This window comes from Callithrix jacchus, chromosome 21 (assembly GCF_049354715.1).
Source record: "Callithrix jacchus isolate 240 chromosome 21, calJac240_pri, whole genome shotgun sequence".
NCBI lineage: Eukaryota > Metazoa > Chordata > Mammalia > Primates > Cebidae > Callithrix > Callithrix jacchus.
This window is the reverse complement of record NC_133522.1, coordinates 47,044,828-47,068,345: the sequence shown is the minus strand read 5'-3', so window position 1 is coordinate 47,068,345 and position 23,518 is coordinate 47,044,828. Positions and strand designations below refer to the sequence as shown.

At 43.1% G+C, this 23,518-nt stretch overlaps 1 protein-coding gene across 2 annotated transcripts in view; it reads right to left on the bottom strand.

The window, feature by feature from the left end:
* The window catches only part of BACE2 (beta-secretase 2), a 104,669-nt gene that overhangs the window by 5,358 nt on the left and 75,793 nt on the right, over positions 1 to 23,518 (bottom strand). The window contains exons 7-8 of one of the 2 annotated variants that reach the window (XM_035283289.3): positions 22,474 to 22,623; positions 16,806 to 16,974 (exon numbers count right to left, since the gene is read on the bottom strand). In XM_035283289.3, the coding sequence (XP_035139180.3) occupies positions 16,806 to 16,974; positions 22,474 to 22,623 (319 nt within the window). The remainder of the gene's footprint in view (positions 1 to 16,805; positions 16,975 to 22,473; positions 22,624 to 23,518) is intronic. The other variant, XM_035283290.3, reaches the window with a different exon arrangement.

The window sequence follows — 23,518 nt, the reverse complement described above, 5'->3', positions numbered from 1 at the left end:
TAAAACACTCTATCCATAATAGCAGAATATACACTGTTTTCAAGAGCACAAGAAATATTTACCATGATAAGCTATATTCTGGGTGAGGAAACAAGTTTCAATAAATTCCAGAAGATTCAATTCCTAAACACTATATTCCCTGACCACACTGAGGTTAAATTAGAAGTCAGTAACAGAAAGCTTCTGGGAAAATCCCTAATTATTTGGAAACCAAGTAACACATTTGTGGCCAGCCATGGTGGTGGCTCATGGCTGTATTCCCAGCTCTTTAGGTGGCTGTGGTGGGAGGATCACTTGAGGCCAGAGGATGGAGGTTGCAAGGAACTCACACTACTGTACGTATGTATACTCACACTACTGTACTCCACTCTGGTAACAGAGCAAGACCCCACCTCTATTTATTTATTTTTTAAAATAACATTTCTAAAACTAAAACACTTCTAGAAAGAAACACAGGAGGAACTCTTTGTGTCTTTGGCGAAAAATTTCTTAGCATACCCAAAAGCACAATTTGTAAAATAAAAAAACAAAAATGATCTTATCAAAATTAAATAAGAACATCTCCTCTTCAAAAGAAAATATTAACAGACTAAAAAGGCTTGGCAAAAATATTTACAAGCCAAATTTCTGATAAAGAACTTGTATTCTTAATATATAACTCTGAAGACTCAATAATGAGAAAACAAACAACCCTATACAAAAATGGGCAAGAACATTTGAAAAGACACTTCATTTAAAAAGATACATGAGTGGCAAAAAAAGCACATAAAAAGATATTCAGGATCATTAGTCATTATCAAAATGCAAATTAAAACCACAGTGAGACCACTAAATTTTAATACCTATTAAATAAAAATACTGACCATATTAAATGTTGGTGAGGATGTTTGACAACCGGAACTTTCATAAACTGCTGGCAGAAATGTGACATAAAACAGCCAACTTTGAACATGAGTTTGGCAGCAAGTGAAACACACTTGTTATATAACTCAGTCATTCCACACCTATTTGTTTATCCAGGAGAAATAAAAACACGTGTCCAAGGACTTGCATGCTATTGTTCACAGCCGCTTTATTTGTGATTGCCAAAAAACCCAAAACTTGGCAACAACCCCAAAGTTCACTAACGGGTATATGAGGATAAAGAAATTGTAATGTCTAAACACAATAGAGCCTTGTTCTGCAATAAAAAGAGTGAACTATCGAATGTGAAACGTTAAGATGAACCTCAAAATAATTACATTGTGTGAAAGCAGTCAAACAACATGGAATAGGTACTGTGTGATTTCATTCATATAAAGCTCCTACAGGGAAACGATCCAAGATGGCCGATCGCTAACATCCCGGGATTGCAGCTCTCAGGGAAGGCGCGGAGAACTAGAGGACGCCACACTTTCAGACAAATTCTGGTCACTCACGGAGCAGGAGATCCCCCAGTGGAGGAAACACACGGGTGGCCAGCGCGACTCTCGTGGCCGGTGCAGCGGTTCCGCCGGCACCTTGGCGCGGCAGCTCTCGGAGCAAAGTAAACAGGTTCGGAGGACCGGCCCGGGTCCCCAGCAGGACACCAGAGCCCGGCAGCGGCTGTGACGGCACCTCGGCACGGGAGCGCTCGGCGCAGAGTAAACAGGACCGGTTCCCCTTCTGACCGAGGTTTGGAGCCCCAGGAAGGCAGAGTCGCCTACTACCGACACAAGAAGGAAGCCCGACAGGAGAATCCTGGGCAGAAAAGCACCATCAGTTTTAACGCCGCTGCTCTGGCCCTGGGAACTAACAACCTGGACGTCCACTCAAGAGACCTAATCTGAAAGTTGGTAATTTCAAAGATGACAGGAGGATAAATTTACAATGATGGGAAGAAACCAGCGTAAAAAAGCTGAGAATACTCAAAGTCAGAACGCCTCTCCCTCTAAAGATGATCACAGTTCCACATCAACAATGGAACAAGGCTTGATGGAGAACGAGCGCCTCCTGATGACAGAATCACTCTTCAAGGAATGGATAATAAGAAACTTCGGTGAGTTAAAAGACCATGTTGTAGCCCAACGTAAAGAAACTAGGAACTTTGAAAAAAGGTTTGATGAAATCCTATTGAGAATAGACAACTTAGAGCGGAGTATGAGTGAATTAATGGAACTGAAGAATACAATACAGGAACTCCGAGAAGTTTGCACAGGTTTAAACACTCGAATTGTTCAAGCAGAAGAAGGGATATCAGAGGTCAAAGTCCAACTTAATGAAATAAAACGTGAAGAAAAGATTAGAGAAAAAAGGATAAAAAGGAATGAGCAAAGTCTCCAAGAAATATGGGACTATGTGAAAAGACCAAATTTACGTTTGATAGGTGTACCTGAATGCTACGGAGAGAATGAATCCAAGCTGGAAAATACCCTTCAGGATATTATTCAGGAAAATTTTCCTAAACTAGCAAAGCAGGTCAAAATTCAACCCCAGGTAATACAGAGAACACCACAAAGATATTCCTCAAGAAGAGCAACCCCAAGGCACATAATCGTTAGATTCACCAGGGTTGAAACGAAGGAGAAAATACTAAGGGCAGCCAGAGAGAAAGGTCATGTTACCCACAAAGGCAAGCTTATCAGACTTACAGCAGATCTCTCAGCAGAAACTCTACAAGCCAGAAGAGAGTGGGGGCCAATATTCAACATTCTCAAAGAACAGAACCTTCAGCCCAGAATTTCATATCCAGCCAAACTAAGCTTCACAACTGAAGGAAAAATAAAATCTTTTATGAACAAGCAAGAACTCAGAGATTTTATTACCACCAGGCCTGCCTTACACGAGCTTCTGAAAGAAGCATTACACACAGAAAGAAACAACCAGTATTAGCCTTTCTAAAAATACACCAAAAAGTAAAGAGCACCAACATAAAGAAGAATTTACACCAACGAATGGATAAAACAGCCAGTCAACATCAAATGGCAGCAACCCTAAATTTAAATTGACTAAATCCCCCAATCAAAAGACACAGCCAAAACCCAATGGCATTTTACATCCAGACCTGTTTCACATGCAAGGATACACAAAGACTCAAAACAAAGGGATGGAGAAAGATTTACCAACCAAATGGAGAGCAAAAATAAATAATAAATAAATAAAAAGCAGAAGTTGCAATTCTCGTATCAGATAAAACAGATTTTAAAGCAACAAAGATATAGTGGTAAAAGGATCAATGCAACAACAAGAGCTAATGATCCTAACACCCAGATACGAGACTTAGATTCAATGAGACAGAAAATTAATAAGGATATCAAGGACTCGAACTCAGATCCGGAACAAGTAAACTAAATAAATATTCATAGAGCTCTCCACTTCAAATACACAAAATATACATTCTTGTCAATACCACATCACACCTACCCATAAGTTTAAATGAAACATTGATTGGCCATTATTAATACTCAATTTTTTTCAAAATAAAGCAATATTTCCATTTACTCTCCTTCTTTCTCTTCCTCTTTCTTCCTCTCCTTTACTTATTTTTTTTTTCTTTCCTTCTCTCAAAAAAAAAGAAATCAACTTGTAAACCTCTAGATCCAGGTCGGCAATGTCTCTCTCATTGCTTGATTTCCTTCCTTCCCTTCCCTCCCTCCCTCCCTCCCTCCCTCCCCGCTTCCTCCCTTCCTTCCTTCCTTCCTTCATCCCTTCCTTCCTCCCTACCGTCCTTCTTCCCTCCCTCCCCGTGTCCTCCCTTCCTTCCTTCCTTCCTTCATCCCTTCCTTCCTCCCTACCGTCCTTCTTCCCTCTTCCTGCCTTCCTCCCCCCCCCACAAAAAAAAAAAAATAAAAAATAAAAAAAATAAAGCTCCTACAAATGTAAACTAGTCTACAGCGACAGAAGGCAGGCCAGCAGTTTCCCGGGAATGGCATGGGGTCCAGAGGACCAGGGGGGCAGGGAAAACAGCTCAATGCTTAGGACCACTACCTTGTGGTGATGGCTTCAAAGACGTGCACGGATGTAACACTTATCAAACTGTATCCTTTCAACATGAACTGTTTATTTTCCACCAATTATATCCCCAAAAAGCTGTTTTAAAAGGTCAAAAGAATCAGGGAGTCAAAGTATGTCAAACAATAATACATGTGACATAGTCACACTGAGATTAGAAAAGAAAAACCGAACCAAGTCAGTCACGCCAGCTCCATGGACATAGATTTACTACTGTTCTTCCAGCTGAGTGCCTGAGTTCATACCTGTTTTTTTTGTATGTGCTGTGTGGGGTGTGTATAATAAAAATACAAAAACAAACAAACAAACAATTAAAATGGATTTTCTTCAATGTACCACGTATTACTTTTTATTTTTTCGAGGTGGGGCCTGGCTATGTTGCCCAGGCTGGAGTGCAGTGGCTATTTACAGGCATGCTAGCAGCACGTTACAGCCTCACTCCTGAACTCGCGCCATCCTCCCACCACCTCAGCCTCCCGAGTAGACATGTGTCACTTTTATAATTAGAAGAGTCATAGATTTTGTTTTCCAGTTTTTGAAAAACAGCACCAATTTAAGATTGTCAGACATCAAGCGTTAACCAGAAACAACTACATTCTCCTATCTGCTAACTAGCTGCTGAGCATTCAAGAAAAGCTGATTTAAAATTCCTTCTGGAATCAGGAACGCCATGCACTGCAGGGTCTCTACATTTATTACTTACAGTACTAATTCTGTGGTTATAAAGCAGATTCTAACTTGTATGCTGGATTGATTTATGAGGGGCCGTTGTGTGCAGTGGGTGAGAGCATGACCCTGGGACCAGACTTCCGGGGTTTCCATCCCAGCTCCCACGTACACACTGTGTGATCTGGGCCAAGTTACTTAACTTCTCTGCCCCCAGTTTTGCCATCTATAAAATGAAGATAATAACAGCCCCTATAAGTCACTCTTGGAAGAACAATCAAGTTAATAGATGTTAAGCACTTAGTACAGTCTTGGGCTAAGATCAGTGCTATGTAAGTGTCCTCTGTTACTACGTCGTTATTTTTAATTCTTTTATCCATGTCACAGTTTTAATTGTGTGTTTTCTCTGAAAGGTCAGGATCTGGTTGATAACGAGTGCCTGTGGAAAATCTATAATTTTACCAAGGATAAAAATTATAATGGTCAGGTCTTTTTCCCTATAGCATACAAAATAATGAGAACTGTCCCAGCATGCTGATTATCTGTACTGAGATGCTTTCTGAGAAGGCATGGTTTCCTCAGAAGAACATTCTGGAGTTTCAGGACAGGGGTCTGGACCCAGAGCCAGTTTTTTTCTGCAACCATGTGAAAGTCATGGACCATCTGAGGTCCTCAGTGTTTACTTCTGTAAAATGAGGAAACAGAGCTACTGCCTGAGCTACACCTTTGGGGTCCCTGGCTTTAGTATCTTTTGATTGTAGTGTAAGTAGATGGCAGAGGCGTATCTCTGAAACTCTGCTCTCAACAGCTAACTCGCCTATTTTTAAACATGAGCATGCACCAGATGATCCACTCCAACCTGCAGTTAGAAAAATTCAGTCAAATGGTTGCCATCATCCATGATGCGTCTCGAGTTGTGCAAGCTGAGATCTATACAGCTCTTGGGTGCTAAATGTCTCAAGCTATAAAAAGAAATGGGTGGTATTTCATAAGCTTTGGATACATTAAAATAACAGAGACTTGTCAATTTTAACACTCTATTATTTTCTTAGCCACAGGACACTCAGCCCAGCAACACAGGCGGCTGAAAGTGCTCCAGTCCCTAGAATCTGTGTCAGATATGAGATGCTGGCCAGAGCGAGAACACCCTGACCTCCAGCTGATTTGACTGCAGTGATGATTCTGAGCAGGGGTGGGGGTGGGCCAAGGAGAGGCAGGGCCAGCATAAGAGAAGCACCTGGGGAAATTTTTCCAAAATACCCATCACCTTCCCACCCACCACCATCCTGCTGTGAAGGGCATGAGGAGGTCGACCAGGTGTATTTTGAACGAGCTCCCCAGGAGCTTCTAATCAAGGAGCTCCTACTCAGTGCTCCCCACACCCCAACCTTTAGGCTAAGCATCATCTGACAAACAAAAATGACCACAAAAACCAGAATAATAATTAAAAAAAAAACACAAAACAGAAGACACTGCGAGAGAAGGGCACCTCCCAAAGATTTCCGGTCCTCAGACAGGGGCTGGTGTGAAGGTAGAACCTCTTCTTGTGTCAACACAGAGAAATGAGGACAAAATATAACTTTTTATCTCTATAGCTGAGTGCAGAAGTAAGAGACATTGCTCACCAGAAAAAAGGCCCTAGGGCTGGGTTCCCATGACTAGAAGGGGTTAGAGACTTGACTCTGGGCACCAAGGATGTGGGCACTGGGGTCAAGATGCCTGTGCAAGCCTTGTCCATTGAGGAAAGGGACTGGGAAATTCGACTGACAAGAAAGCCTGGCTCAGCGAGGGGGCTAAGGGATTGCGGGAGGAGGGCAAGAACTCTGCCATGGGAAATGGAGCCCCTAATCCTCCACCTCAAGCATGGCTGGCATCTAATTCACACAACCTGGCATACAAATCCCAAAATTCTTGTGGTCTGCGGACACTCAGCAGAAACAAATGTCAAATGGCTTTATAGCAACACTTTACAGCCCAAGGCACACTGAACTCCCATGGAAGAAAAAATGTGCTCCCTCTAAATATAAACTCACAACAAAATTGCAAAGCAAATGAGAAAACAGCCCACTATGAGAGAGCAGTCAGCAGATAAAAAAAAACAAGATGAATTCCCCATGAGTGATGGAAAAATAGAACAATGTGCACAAGATTATACCACAGCTGTGTTTAAAGTGACTAAAAACCCATTAATATACCATTTTTTAAAACTAAACAGGCTGAATCAAAGGTTTATGAAAGGAAAGAAAAATTAAGAAGAGTAGGAACATTCTGAAAAAGGACTAAGAGGGAACTAATACTGTATCAATGGACTAGCACAGAAAATCCAAAAATAGATACACATCGCCAAAATATTTACTGGCACACAGTAATTGTAGAATTTAAAGAAAAGATAAATTATTTGATAAATGTTATAACAATGGGGCAGTCATCCTGGAGGAAAGAAGTTTAATCCATACACTCCATGCCAAGTTAAATCAAACAGGAGAGCACTTGAATAAGTCTCAAAGCACTTTTACAGAGGAAAGTCATTTAGCATGTTACAGTAGACCCAAGAGCCTTAAAGCAACATATCAAACTATTTAAATATACAAAGGAAACTTTTTTGCACTAAAACATGTCATAAGCAAAGTTTAAAACATTTACAATTGAGAGAGAAATTATAGTTTTTTTCCTCCAAGCAAATCATTACATAAAGAGTTCCTACAAATCAATACAAAAAACTAATAACCCAACAGAAAACAAGGGACTAAGATATGAATGGGTAGTTCACAGAAAAGGACAAACAGATGACCTAAATATTATGAAAATAAACTCAATCTCACTCCTAGAAAGTGACACAAATTGGCCAGGTGCGGTGGCTCACGCCTGTAATCCCAGCACTTTGGGAGGCCGAGGCGGGTGGATCACGAGGTCAAGAGATCGAGACCATCCTGGTCAACATGGTGGAACCCCGTCTCTACTAAAAATACAAAAAATTAGCTGGGCATGGTGGCGCGTGCCTGTAATCCCAGCTACTCAGGAGGCTGAGGCAGGAGAATTGCCTGAACCCAGGAGGCGGAGGTTGCGGTGAGCTGAGATGGAGCCATTGCACTCCAGCCTGGGTAACAAGAGCAAAACTCCATCTCAAAAAAAAAAAAAAAAAAAAAAAAAAAAAAGAAAGTGACACAAGTTAAAACTACACAGAGATCATCATTTTTCACCTGTCAGATTACCAAAGTTTCCAAGTTTGGTAACACCAGGTTGGTGGGCTGACTGGTGACACAGGTCACTGGCTACATTACAAGGGAAGGCATGGCCAGGTATCAATGAGTATAAGCTCTATGGAAGACAATGAGGTGATATTCATTAAAATTACAAATGTTGATACCCTTTAACTCAGCCATTCTAATTTAACCTAGATGTATACTTTTATATATGCAAATGATATATATAAATGTGTCCTCTGCAGTATAGTATTATTTGTAACAACAAAGGATTTAAAACAACCTAAATGTCTATCAATATTGAACTGGTTAAATAAGGGGACACCCATATAACAGACTATGAAGCTCAAAAAAAAAAAATAATAAATAAATAATAAGGAAGAACTTTAGGCATTAGTAGTATGATTACTCTGAGGGAGTGCAACTATGTACCATATTTTACCTTCGGAATATTACCTAGCCTTTTTAATTAAATAAAAACTAAAAATAAAGAAAACCCAGGCCACAGTAAAACTGTTAAATGACACTATGGAGAAGTTAAGTGGCATATTGTTTATTTATTTACAGTCTGTTCGGCCTCCCAGGCTGGAGTGCAATGACATGATCACGGCTCACTGCAGCCTTGACCTCCTGGGCTCCAGCGATCTTCCTGCCTCAGCCTCATGTGTAGCTGGGACCACGGGTATGTCACACCATGCTTGGCTAACCTTTTCCTTTTCTGTAGACAGGGTCTGACTTTGTTGTTGATATGGTTTGGCTGTGTCCCCATCCAAATCTCATGCTGAATTGGGATCCCAAGTGTTGGCGGTAGGGCCTGGTGGAAGGTGACTGGATCATGGGGGTGGTTTCTAATAGTTTAGCACCACCTCCCAGTATTGTTTCATGATAGAGTTCTCACAAGACATAGTTGTCTGAAAGTGTGGAGCATCTGCTCTCTCCTCTCTCTCTCTCTCCTCACTCTCTCTCTCCTCTCTTTTTCTCATTCTCTCTCTCTCTTTCTCTCTCTCTCCCCCCTCTCCACCACCCCCCGGCCATGTGAAGACCATGTCTGCTTCCCCTTCATCTTCTGCCACAATTTTAAGTTTCCTGAAGCATCTTAAGAAGCAGAAGTCTGTACAGCCTGCATAACCATGAACCAATTAATCTTTCCTTAATCAATTATCCAATCCCAGGTATGTCTTTATAGCTGCCTAGGAATGAAATAACACCATTGCCCAGGCTGGTCTTGAACTTCTGGACTCAAGTGATCCTCCTGCCTCAGCCTCCTAAAGTTTTGGGACTACAGGTATGAGCCACTGTGCCCAGCAATGGTATATTTGGAAAAGTATGAGCTATAATTTCTAGAAATAAAAAATATAGTCATTGAAATGAAAAAGTCAAATAAAAGGCCCCCAAAACCAAAGACAATTAAAGAATCAAAACATAATAAAAATAATAAAAAGCACAAAAAAAGAAATTAAAAAACTCACTGAATAGGTTAAACAGTAGATTGAACATAACTGAACAAGAATATTAGGCCAATATAAGGTGTATCTGAAGAAATTACACAGAATGCAGCAATGAAAGATAGAGAGGAAAACATGAACAAGAAAGGTCAAGGGACCTGAAATAAATAATGAGAAATCTCATTACTTGAAATTAGAGATCCAGAAGAAGAGACTAGAGAGAATGTGTATGAAGCAACAGTAGAAGAGGTGACAGCTGAGCATTCTCTAAGACTGATGACAAAAGACATGAGTTGTCAGATTCAGAGAGCATAAAGTGTGTAGTGTGATGGGAAAACACCCTCTACTAGACACACCATAGTGAAACTTCACAACACTATTCGGAACACTAGAAATTTAAAATAAAAGCAGTCTTATTGGTAACTACGGAAAAGCAACAGATGATTACTCTTAAAGGCATAGCAATTAACACCAAGTAGGGTCTTTTCTTCAGCAGCATCTGGCCTGAAGACAGTGAAACTGAAACTTTAAAACGCTAATGAAACAGGAGCAATGTAGAATTCCATTTATAGCTAAACTGTGATTTGGAACTGAGGCAAAATAAAATTAACCTTTCATAGTCTTTTATAAAAGATATCCAAAAGCACATTCTTCAACAGAAAGAAAATTTCTGTGTGTTGTTCTGCTGAATGGCAAGTCAACAATTGTTTACCTCTTTTCCTCTGGTTAGCTTTTGGGATATTTTGTGTATTTATGTAACTACTAAAGTATGTATTATTTAGTTATTTTATGTGTAAAGCTGCTACGAACTTTCTGGTTAAGTCTCGTACACTTACATACTCATTTCATTCATTGTATACACTTACATACTTTGCATATACCTAAGAGTAACAACAGTGGGTTATAGAGTAGGCATATATTTAATGTTGAATGTTGATTATAGATAGGCATGTGTTTAATGTGGAAATTGTCAAAAAGTTTTTCCATTCATACCGAATACTTTTCAGAAACTGGAAATCCCTACATTTAGAATTAAGAAGGCAATTCCACAAATCTATCTTATGCATAATGCTCCCTGGTGCAAAATGAGAAATATTTCCTTTAAAGCAGAAAAAAAGACAAAAATGTCCATTGTAACCATTTGTATTCAATATTGTCTCAGAGGTCATCACAAAAGTATAAATAAAAGGATATAAGGATCAGAAATCATTTAAAATATATCATTTTCAAATTACACAGCTGTTTTAATACAAAGTCCAAGTGACTCTAGAAACTGTTTCTAAAAAGGAGAACTTAGCGATGTGGCTGGATAGAAGATTAATATACAAAAGTTGCACACCCACATTCCAAACAACCCACCAGAAAATGCAGTGCAAAATAATCTCATTTTTTATGGTAAGAACTAAGAGGTATACATAGGAATAAGTATTTGTGTAAAATCTTTTTGGACAAAATTACAAAACACCGCAGTAGGACATAAAAGACCTAAACAAATGAAAAGATCTGGCACATTCATGAGGGAAAACTCGATGTGGGAAAGATTTGGTTTCTTCTCAGGTTTGTTCTACAAGTTCAATGCAGTTCTAATAGAAACCCCAATAGGGTTTTTCAGGAATCTCAACAAGCTGAATAAAAGGGCAACAGTAGTCAAGAGAACTGCAAAGAAGAATAAGAAGAGTCAAGCCTCTGCCAGATATTGTTCCATAACTAAAAAAAAATTAAAACTAGATAGCTTGTAATCCCAGCACTTTGGGAGGCCAAGGCGGGTGGATCACGAGGTCAAGAGATCAAAACCATCCTGGTCAACATGGTGAAACCCCATCCGTACTAAAAATGCAAAAAATTAGCTGGGCATGCTGGCGCGTGCCTGTAATCCCAGCTACTCAGGAGGCTGAGGCAGGAGAATTGCCTGAACCCAGGAGGCGGCAGTTGCGGTGAGCCGAGATCGCGCCATTGTATTCCAGCCTGGGTAACAGGAGCGAAACTCCGTCTCAGAAAAAAAAAAAACTAGATGGTTTAGCCCAAGGGTAGACAACTTGACCAGTGGAATGGAACAGAATGCTCAGAAACAGGCTCAGGTATAAATGGGGACTCGGTGCAAAGATGCTATAAAAATTTATTAGATATCTTGCAAAAAAAATTAATCAAGTCTGATTAACCCTCTAGACTTAAGCTGAAGGAAATATGAGGTAAAATCATGCATTATATGGTCTCATTAGGAAACAGGTAAAGCTAAACGTGATTCATTCTACAAAAGACCTGGCCCTTCTGAAACCAAACAAAACAGCTCAGCAGCTAACGACAGTGTTTTGGGGACACCTGGGAAACCTGCATGTGGCCTACACAGTCATGCTACTTAGCAAGTGTTATTAATTTTTTAGGTGTGACTATGGTATTGCGTTTATATAGGAGAATGTCCTTATTTTTAAGATGCATAAGAAAACTTTTAGGGGTGAAAGTCATGATATCTGCAATTTATTTGCAAATGGTTCAGCAAAAACTCCATACTCACCTATACACACATACTGGTATATGGCAAAATGTTAAAAATTACTATATCTAGATTGTTGGTATGCAGAATGTCATTGTATTATTGTTAGTCTCTTCTGTAGATATATTTTCATAATAAAATACTGGAAAAATCAAAGGAGAAAACATTATATAGCCAATAAGGATGCTGAGAAAATGGAATGTCCTTATAAAAATGTATTTCCTATTTCACCTTTTGGAAGAAAATAAGAAAAATGTATACAGTATCTTTAGAAGAAAAATGATCGCTACTTTCTTGGATTAAGGAAGTATTTCCTTAATACTTGAACTCAGATCTGGAACAAGTAAACTTAATAAACATTTATAGAACTCTCCACTTTAAACACACAAGACATGCACTCTTACCAGCACCACATCACACCTACTCACAGGTTTAAATGAAATATTGGTTGGCCATTATTAAGCATAACTGATGGTATAAGGGAGGTTTTCAATACTCATTTTTAGACTGCATTCTAGCCTGGGCAATTAAGTAACACTCCCGTTCTCTCTCCCTCTTTCTCTTCCTCTTTTTTCCTCTTCTTCATTCCTTTTTTTTTCTTTCTTTCTCCTTTTCCTTTTTCTCTTTTTTTTAAAAGAGCAAATAAATAAATAGGAAGTATTTCTTAAATAAGGCACAGGGCATAATTCATGAGACAAATACTGGCAAACTTGATTTCACTAAATTAAAGGTACATGTGTGAATAAAAGGTGCCAAAACAAAGTAAAAAGTCAGGGAGATTAGCTGGTATAACCCAGAAAAATTAGTATCTCATAAATATAAGGAACTCATGTCTATCAATAAAAAAGATGAGTAGAAAAATGTGCATATGATATTAACAGAAAAATCTACCCTCAGAGAAGAAGCTCAAACATCCCCAAAACATATCCAAAGTTGTGTAAACTTGAAAGTAATTAACTAAAATGTGAAATTATTTCATGTACATGGATTAGCAAAACACAAAGACAAAACAGAGACAGTAATGCTTTTAGGGAATGGAAATTCTCATAGAATGCTGGTGTTCCAGCTACTATAAAGACACTGAAGAGCTGCATATTAAATCATTTAGAAGTTCCATTTCTAGAAGATGCCATTCGCCTACACAAGGACGTCCACTGCAGTGCTGTTTATAATTGCCAACACAGAAATAACCCAAATGTTAAGATAAAAATGGGTGATCTAGATACATTCACAAAGTCAAAACAAATGACCTAGTACTCATATCAGTACGGAAACTCTATGAAATGTAATGTTGAACAATGAAGTCAAGCTGACAAAGGATACACCCTACCACAGCATTTCTCAAATTTAAACATAAAATAAAAAAACCAAACAAACAAATTAACTAACCTAGGGTTTGTGATGAGTGTGTGGTAGGATGCTTCCGAGGTAGCTGCTAATGACCACCCCCTGCTTCCTGGCATTTACCTGCATCGTCCCCTCCCACATCACATCGGGGTCATTCTGTGAGACCAGCAGAGTGGGGTAGAAGAACGTGCCGCTTCCAAGATTAGGTGATGAAAACTGGGGCTTCTGTCCTGGGTGCTCTGATGTGTTCTCTTGGATCACTCGCTCAGCACTGACCAGAGGACATCAGGTAGTCCTGGGGTGAGGTCCAGATGGTGAGGGAAGCGGGGCTTCTGCCACCATGAGAGTGAGCTTGGAACCAGTTTCTACAAAGGACTTCAGATAGCTGCAGCCTCATGAGCAATGCTGGGCCAGAGACACCAGGGTAAGCCCCTCCTCGATTCCTGGCTCTCAGAAACTACACGAGATGGCCAGGCATGGTGGCTCACACCTGCAATCCTAGCACTTTGAGATGCCAAGGTGGGAGGATCAATTGAGCCCAGGGGTTCAAGACCGGCCTGGGCAACATGGTGAAAACCCAACTCTGCAGAAAATATCAAAAATGTTAGGCCAGACGCAGTGGCTCAAGCCAGTAACCCTAGCACTTTGGGATGCCAAGGTGGGAGGATCAGTTGAGCCCAGGGGTTCAAGACCAGCCTGGGCAACATGGTGAAAACCCATCTCTGTGGAAAATATCAAAAATGTTCTGGGCATGGTGGCCCATGTTTGTAGTCCCAGGTATTTGGGAGGTGAGATGGGAGGATCGCTTGAGCTCAGGAGGTGAAGGCTGCACTGAGCCAAGATCATGCCACTGCACTCCAGCCTGGGTAACAGAGCAAGACCCTGTCTCTTAACAAAACAAAACAAAAGCCAGGCATATGCTTGTAATCCTAGCACTTTGAGAGGCCACAGGGGGTTGAGGACTTGAGCCAGGGAGTTGGAGACCAGCCTGGGCAACATGGCAAAACTCCCTCTACACAAAATACAAAACAATTATCTGGGGCGGTCTTGCACACCTGTAGTCCCGGCTACTCAGGAGGTTGAGGTTGGAGGATCATCTAAACCAGGGATGCCACTGTACTCTAGCCTGAGTGACAGAGCAAGACCCTGTCTCAATCCATCAATCAACTGAAAGAAAGGAAAAAAGAAAGAAAAAGAAACAAACAAACTGCAGAAGGTGATAGAGAGTTGTGACATTTGGGGCACGTTGTTACATAACAATAGATAATTAATGGAAGGTGCTCACAGCCATCTAGTGAAATTATAAAGGTATAGTAATTTAGAGAAGAATAAACACTAATTTCAGGACAATGGTTAATGCTGGGGAAGGGGGTGGGTGGGGTGGGACTTTAGTTACACTTGTTTTCTCATTTCTATGACAGTTTTTTAAAGAAAAGATGACAACATGTTAAGTCTGGACATTCCACAAATGTGCATACAGTGTATGCTTTTCTGTAACTTAAAGTTTTTTTTTGTTAAACATTTTATAATGAAAAAATTAATACATTATATATATGCTTTGAAAAAGGCAGCACAGCTATTCCATGTATTAGGGCTCTATCAAGCACTGTCTGGGCCTTTAACTGCAGCCCTGAGGAAAGTCATTACTTTAATGGCTCAACAATCCACATGGAAGAGGAGACACAGATCAGCATATTTTCCCCCAGCTGGTAAAATCAAACGTTTAAGTTCCAAAACCCTAAATAAATTTTTTAAAAAGGAACAACAACAAAAAAATGTATAGAAGAGCACCTAGCAAATGATTCACAGTGAAATTTGGGGACAAAACGTTGCCCTGTCTAGGGATTACCTAATATTACACCATTTCCAACAGTAACCCACTTAAAAACAAATGGCTATTAGACTCTGCCGTATTCAGTGGACTCTAACAGCTGTTGCCATAATGGCCTCTACTTGAGTGACATTTAACAAGAGAACAGAAACTGTGGGCAAAATTGCTTCAGTTCTTAGATTCCCCTGGTTAAAAAGAAGCAAAATAGTCACAGTCAGGAAATTCAGTGATATTTCAGTCCCACTTGCCGCTACAAAGGAAGTTCTCACTCAGTGATAACTGAATAGGCTGAAAGAGTTACTTTTGCACACGCGAAAGGTAAACATTTGCTCACGGCAAAGGTGGAAAACATGACAATGGAAGGGTTCCATGTCTGCTCACCGGAGCAAAGTGAAAATACTTCCGCGCAGATATTTACGCAGACACGTCACGATGTATCACGTACGGACACTGAGTTGAATGATTTTATTTATATAGAATATGAATTGGCCGAACAGTCCAGATGCAATCCTTCCTTTGACTATTTCTGTCCTCTAAATCGTCACTTTTCTGACATGCCACTCTGCTTAAGGCAGCTAATGAAGCAGCCCTCATCTGCTTTACTCACCAGGAGTCCTGTTTTAAGACCATGTTTTAGGTATTAAAAAATAGTAGCTGGAATCTCTTTCCCCTGGAATAATTCGGCTGTGATCACCTGGCATTCTGCCCAGACACCTCGTCCTGGCAGCTCTTCATCTGCGTTCAGATCAGAGTGAAGGTCTGAGTTGAAGCTCCCAGGATGGCGGGCCCAGTACTCTCACCTGTCCGCCAACAGTATCTCATATCCATCAAATTCCTACAAATCCCCTTTCCTTCAACCACATGATGACCTCATATTTCACTATCAATCCCCAAATTTCCTTCTATTTCACCTCCTTGTCATCAATTCTTTTTTGACCTCACACTTAATTTTTCTCTCCTTTTACATATCACCAGCAAAACTTTGGAATTTCATTCTGTTCCTCACTTCAAATCTAATGCACCAATTTTTTTTTCAGTCCCTTGACATCTTATTTTGAAAGGCTACAGTTCTCCCGGCCATTTCTTTGATTCAGGCTCTTCTTCCACTTGTCTCCGGCAATTCAATCCCATGCCCACTTCTGTGATTTGCCTCTGCCTTGCAGGCTGGACTCTCAGTCAGAAATACCTAATCCTCCCATTAAACCATGTGCTGTGTAAGCACTCCATTTCAAGCAAACTGTGAAATCTGAAGACATTTCCAAGCTTATGGGGTTTAACCATCCTCTTGACTTTCTTGTGCTCTCCTGGTTTCTCTGAAGACCTGCCAACCCTTCAGCTAGACTGCAGAGTCATGCTCCCGGCCGCCCTCACGTCTTTCAAAGGAAACCCATGAGAAACAGGCGCTCCTTGGTCTCATTATGGTAGGATTTCAAGAAATTGCAATGATAGGTGTTCATTTCCTATTTCAAAATGAGGACAGCTTTAAGGAAAAATAAGTGTACACAGCTTAAATGTGAAACTTCTTCCTTACTCATATTGCTTTAACTGTCAAAACACTGTAAGGTAACTCCAAGGCTCCACAGCACATTTTTACTCCTTGACTATCAGGACTAATACTCGGAAAGCATTTTCCAAGTGTCAAGCACTGGACTGAAGTTTTACATGGATGATGTCATTTAATTATCTCAGCCACCCCATGACCCATTTTACTGAGAAGATTTTGATCCCTGGTGATAGGAAAAAGTGCAACAATTCAATGGTAGTTCATGTGCCATCCGGAATGGCTTCCAAGTCAGCACATTCACACAAAGGACTCTCGTCGGGGATCCCCATTCGATGTGAGAATTGCTCACCTGCGCAGGGGCTCGCCGCAAAGCCCACCCTCTTCCGGGCCCTGTCGAAGATGACGTAGAAGCCCTCCATCACCGTGGCTCCGATCACCAGCGCGTTTGTGGAAGGGGAGATGCCGAAGCGGTAACATTCATAATTCAGGCCGGCCCCCATCATGGGCTGAATGTAAAGCTGTTTGTCAGAGAGGAGAGAGCAAACGAACAAGAAAAAGCACAAATCAGGCAACATCACGAAACTGCTGAGGTCACACGCATGCTCAGACCCTCCCAGGTGCTGGGGGAGTTGCAGGGAAAGAAAGATGATCTTGTCCCTGCCCTCCAGAAGGAGAGAAGATAAAAATGTGGTGATCAATATTATTGATCGGGACAGAGCAGATGATCCATATCCACCACCTGGGGTTACTGGCAGGTGTATACACCCAGATGTTCATCCAGCTGTCTGCACACAAGAAGAGTCAAATTCTCTAAAATATTTTGAGGGGATTTATTCTGAGCCAAATATGAGTGATCACGGCGCGTTGGACAGCCCTCAGGAGGTCCTGAGAACATGTGCCTGAGGTGGTTAGGGCACAGCCTGGTTTTATGCAATTTTGGGAACATGAGACATCAATCAAATACTTTTAAGATGTACATTGGTTTGGTTCAGAAAGGCTGGACAAGTCAAAGTAGGGCTTCCAGGCTAAAGGCAAATTTAAAATGTTCTGGTTTGTAATTGGTTAAGTTTATCTGACCTGGGATTAATAGAAAGAACATGTTTGGATTCAGAGAAAGGATTGTGAATATCAATGTTTTATTGTGCAGAGGAAGCTTTTAGCTAGCAGGCTATGAAGAGAAGAGCTTGTGAAATGTTTCTTACGGGGCTTAAAAGGGCGCCTGACTCTTGGTTGATTATCTTCTGGATCTGGAAAGAATAAAAAATAAGGAAAAGGGGAGTCTCTAAAGACAGTAGAATTTTTCCTCACAAGAGACAATCTGCAGGGCAGTGTCAAGATATGAAAAGAAAATATATTTGGGGTTAAAATATTTTCGTTTCTTTCCTTATTTGTTATGTGATATTATGCCAGAGCTAGGCTGGAAAGCAGGGCATGTAATACAGGCTTAAATGAAACCCCTCTGGTGAGATTTTATGGTTTGTAGGGCAGACTCCCCAGGGTCCTTAGATAGGAATTTGGTCAAGCGAATAAAAAAAAGTCAGAGTTTAGTCCTCACCCCCATCTGGCCATCTGCCCAGGAGCTACCTGCTGAGGACTTCACAGGGCTCCAAAGCTGCCCTCTGTACCAGGACTACATTGATGAATGCCACACAGTCCCTGTTCCCTCAAGGCTCCCAATCTAGGTGGAACCAGGCAGTGAGCACAGGCTGCAAAGTGCCCACACAGACCCCCTGTATGGGACTGGTGCCCACTTATCACTCCCTCTGCATGGAGGCTTTCTTCACTTGGGCTCTAAGAGGGCCATACTCTTCTTTCTAACTCCTAGGCCACTCCTTCTCAGCACCTATATCGGATTTCCTTCACGTTCCTCCCCTGCAAGCATCAGAACAGTCTTGGACTCTGACCTCCTCTCAATCTTCCCTCCTTGGGTGACCCATCTGGCCCCACCCCATGGCCCTAGATCACCCTGTGGTCTCATCTGAGACTCCCACCTCCTCCTGTCCAGCCCAGACCTGGGCCGCCATTGCCACACACTTATGTCCACCTGCCTGTCCACCTTTCAGTCAGTCTCTCCCGTGTAACCTGTAAAAGCCTGAATGCTGGCTATCCCCCCGCAAATCAGCCTTCTCCCACAGTTCTCTGTCTCAGAAGATTTATGGTTCACCCAATTACTGAGGCCCTGAAGCTCTGGGCCAGTCCTTTTCTCTCTTACCCTGCATGGAGATGGTAATCAGACCCCTGCGAACCTTCCCGTGAAACTGAAGCAGAATTGAATCCCTCCCTCGCCTCACCCAGGCCAAGTCCTCACTGTCCTCGTCCCTCAGGATCCACTGCAATGGCTCCTAGCTGGCCTGGAGCCCATCATGCACCTCCCCCTTGGGCAGAGAGAATTTTAAAAGTAGGCAGTCTGACGGAGGGAGGACAATTTCCTCAGTGAAAAGAGGAAGACGTGATCAGCCTCAGAGAGAAGATAGCATCAGTGGGTCAGAAGTTCTCCCACGTGAGAGGGCCGGTTCCCACAGGTGCTGTGCGGTGTTAAACAAACTCAAGTTGGCCCTTGAGATCCCCGGAGCCAACAGCATGCAGGGAAATGGCCCAAACCTTAACACACGCAGGGAGCAAATCACTGTCCTATCAGCAGTAACAATTTCTTGGCTTCTGAATAGCAAATAATTCAAATGCAGGCAATTAGAGAATAGAGCAGCTGAGTATGACAAAATACCACCTATTTGGAGAAAAGCCAGAGTGCAAAATGAGTAAGAAAACGAACCTTCCTGTGAGTAATGATCAGCCTTAAAGAGCAGAGGCAGGAAGAAGGACTCTGAGGAAAAAGGTAGACACACTAACACACAGAGTCCTGGGCCTTCTGGCTGTAGAGGGTCTGAGGGACTGCAAGGGGGTAATTTTGGAGGGAGCAGAAAAGATTGAGAGGACATGGCAGCAGGGAGGGGCTGCCATGTGACCACTCTGGAGAGCAGGCCAGGGAGGGACAATGCAAAGCTGTGAAGAGAACTTGGAGCTCCCCTGTGGGCGGGCGGCTGCGGCTTTGCAGCAGGTCACATAGGATTCAGCCCATGGGCTTTTGGGAAATAGTGCTGGGTGTAGACAGAGTTTAAAGCAATTGCTTTTGACTTGACGCTTTTCTGCAGGACTGATTGTTCCCACCTATTAGCCTTCATGCCTGAGAGGTCCCAGGTGCGGGCAAGGACTCCTGGCGTTTTCCCTAGGTGTTAGAAAGGCTGCTGGGCAGGGCCCTTCTGCTGGGAAACGTGGAGCGTGTGGGGTCTCACCAGGTGACCTTTCCCAGCTTCCTAGTGGAGTCCCCTCCCAGCCAGGGAAGGGAAAACAAGTGGAATGTGACACTGGGTAAGAAATCAGGAAAACCACAGGTACATTGGAACGTGACACTGCGTAAGAAATCAGGAAAGCAACAGGTACATTGGATTTTTAAAAATCAAAATGTGAACATGTCAGAGTCAACCAAAAAATGTCCACCACTAGAAGTGAAAGCAATAATGAATTCTTACGTGGAGATGTGCAAACAACGTGAAATGCTCCCAGACCTCTCTCATTCTGCTTCTGAGCTTGCCCAGTGCTGAGGCCTAAACACTACGTGGAGCCCGAGCAAGCCTTCACAGCTGTGACCTGCCTGGACTGAGGTTCCCCCAAATGCCCGCCTTCTCCTCCTGCTGCTTCTGAGTCCTTCGTGCCTGACATTTATTCAGCAGTGCACACCTGCACCCTCAAGCTGGGTTCTGGTGTTATTACACACCACATTGATGAACTAATGTCCATACTCTGCCATTCTACTGGCCAAAATGTAATCATCAAGAGCACACAATTTTAAAGCTGCTGAAAACACAGCACCGTAACATCACTCAGGGCAGTGCCATTCATCCAAGGCTACTGCATTCTTCTGAAAATGTCTTTGGTAGGTATTACTGTTTCCTCTTTATAGTTAAAGAGACACAGACAGCGCTAAATGCTTTGCTCAAAGTCACAATGTGAGGGCAGGGCAGTGCTGAGTGTGTAACACAAGCCTCTCGTGAGAGCGGGTGGCTCCTGTTGGCCTGCATTTCTCCTGAAGCTCCCAATCCTTTCCCCCAGCTCTCTCCTTTTCTGGGACACACATCCCCACAATGTAAGGTTGAAAATGAGGAAGAGGCAGCAGTACCATTTCCTTTTTCTCTTCTGAAATCACTCCTCCCTCCCTGTCCAATCCGCTTTATTCCAAATTCATCAAGTTACAACAGAGACCCACTGATGTGTCCATTCCACAAACAGAATGCACTTTCCCTCCACTGCTGGTGGCGTTGGGGAGGGGAGGCTGATCTTTCACATTCACAGCTCTCATCTTCGAGGAATTTGTAATGAATAGAAAATGAAATAGAAGAAAACAGAAGTCAAATGAAAGAGGCAACAGCATACAACGTACCCTAAAGATATGATTCCATGCCAGATGAGCAGAACAGAAAATATGCGTGCTGAGTGGGAGGTGCAACCTCACAAATGGGTTATTCTGCTCATCATAGTTTCAACAAAAGCTGCGTTGTCTGAGTTGACTCTTAAAGGACGGGAAGAATCTGGATGTACAGGCGGAGTAAGGAGGGGGCATTTCAGGCAGAGGGGTTGGTGGAACAGGGGATGGGAGGCAGTTGCAGGCAAGAGGCCCTGAGGGTCAGTGGCCCCGCGGCAGAGGGTCGGCGTGCAGTGGGAATGCTGGGAACTAGAGGGGGTCTGGTGGGAGTCCATGGACAGCTATGCCAGAAGCCCTGAGCATTTACATCATGAGGATGCACTGCTTGCTCACAGCAGGGTAGGCTTGGGTGAAGACGGGGGTCTAGGAAGAGTAATCCCACAACAGTTCCAAAAAGAAGAGAGGGTGGGGGCTTGGGAGCATGGCAGCGTTCTGCAGGCGACAGAAGTGCTGGTGAGAGCCACAGGGCGAGGGCTCAGGAACAGAGGGGAGGAGGAAGCGGTGAGAAATGAGACTGAGGAACACAGATGGGGTCCATTTCATTACACATATAGGATAAAAAGGGAGTCAGTGGTGTATGGGGAGAAAAGAAACAACGATGTCTTCAAATTGGACAACCCAGTATTTTTTGTTTGTTTGTTTGTTTTTGAGACGGAGTCTCACTCTGTCGCCCAGGCTGGAGTGCAGTGGTACAATCTCGGCTCACCGCCACCTCCACTTACCAGGTTCAAGCGATTCTCCTGCCTCAGCCTCCCAAATAGCTGGGATTACAGGCATGCACCATCACACCCAGCTCATTTTTGTATTTTTAGTAGAGATGGGGTTTCAACATGTTGGCCAGGCTGGTCTCAAACTTCTGACCTTGGGTGATCTGCCCGCCTTGGCCTCCCAAAGTGCTGGGATTACAGGTATGAGCCACCACACCCGGCCCAGTTTTATCCTTTATACCTAGTATAATGGTGATGTGGTAGCTGTGACAAAAATTTCTCCAGGTCTCTTCCCTTTCCCTTGTAGCCACACCCTTGCCAATGTGGCTCTGTGGCTCCTCCCAGTGTGAGAGGCATCTATTCCCCCATCCTTGGAATCTGGGCTGGCTTTGGGCTTGTGTGGGCAGCAGCGCCGTGGAAGAGGCAGTGGCCAGTTCCGGGCTGACACTGCGGGAGCCCCTGCATGTCAGGTCCTTTCTCTCTCTCAGGTCCCTGTTACCATGTGTGACTCAGGCACCGGATGGAGAGTGATGCATGGCTCCATTCCTCCACCACCTTGCCACCAGATATGTGAGTGAGGCTGTCCTACAGCAGCCTAGGTGGAGGCCAACTAGGGTCTGGCCAACCACCGGCTGAGCAGAGACATGTGAGTGAGTTCGGCCGAGGGCCGCTGCCCTGCTGTACTCAGGGGCAGTAATAAGGGTGGCTGTCTTTTGCAGCATGGTGGTGGTGGTGACAGCTAATGCAGGTGTGACATCTCATATACGTGTCATGCATGGAATGCCTTCATTTTTTCATGTTAAAAAGAGCAAAGCACAAATCCAGGTTCATACCTGAGGCAGGATCGTGAGACGGAACGATCTGCTGGAGTTCTCGTCTCTCAGGTAGATGGAGATTTTAGGGAAGTAAGACCAAGGTGTTTCCGAATTCGCCCAGCAAGCCAGCTGGGACCCAGTCCAGAAACCATCAGAGAATTCCGGAATCTAGACAAAACAAGATCATGTGAGAAACCACGACTGGTCTGGAAGGTCTGCGGGAAACAGCTCTGGGCTCTCCTAGCCACCTCGCCAGATGCCCGCAGGGATAAACAGTGTTTAATTTGGACAGAACAGCAGGGACATTAGTCCCCTGGAAGAGTGACAGTGATGATAAAATGATAATGATTGAAACTGTCAAGACACAGAAGTACCTACTAGTATCAGGCACCCTTAGAAGCCCTTTGCAGCAATAATTACTTCAATTCTCAACCAGTGGAATGCATTATCCTGGCTACTTTACACGTGAGGCAAGCAAAGCACAGAGAGGTGAAGTAATTTGCCCAAGGTCACACAGCAGAGGGCAGAGGCCTTTTAGAAGGGAGGAATCCTAATGTTGGCCTTCAAGGCCCTTCTGCTCATCACCTGCCCTCCGAATTCCATGAGCCCAGCAAGTTGCCTCCTGGCGCAGAGCCTAGGCTCTCTGCTCTTTTGGGACATTTTTCTCCTCCTCCAGATCTCAGCTCAGGCCACCTCATCCAGGAAGCCCTCACTGGCTTCCCCTTGTAACACTAGAACACCACTGTGTCCCTCTCCTTCCTGGCCTTTCTCATTGTGGCAGTTAACAATTCACACTGATTGGTGTGATTCAGTTCTCCCTCCTGCACTAGAGTTCATGTCTTCTCAGGATAGAGGTCTGTGGCCTGGCCCCCGCTGCAGCCCTAACCCCTCACACACAGAAGAGACTTGGCGAATAATTGTGTAAAAAAATAAACGGGATCCAGAGACAAAAAGGTGGCCAGCAACACAGGACATCCACCTGTGCCTCTCACCAGGGAACCGGAAGGAAGGTGGCGTCTGCCCATCTCCCCTCATTGCTGAGTTGGCAAGTTAATGACAGCTG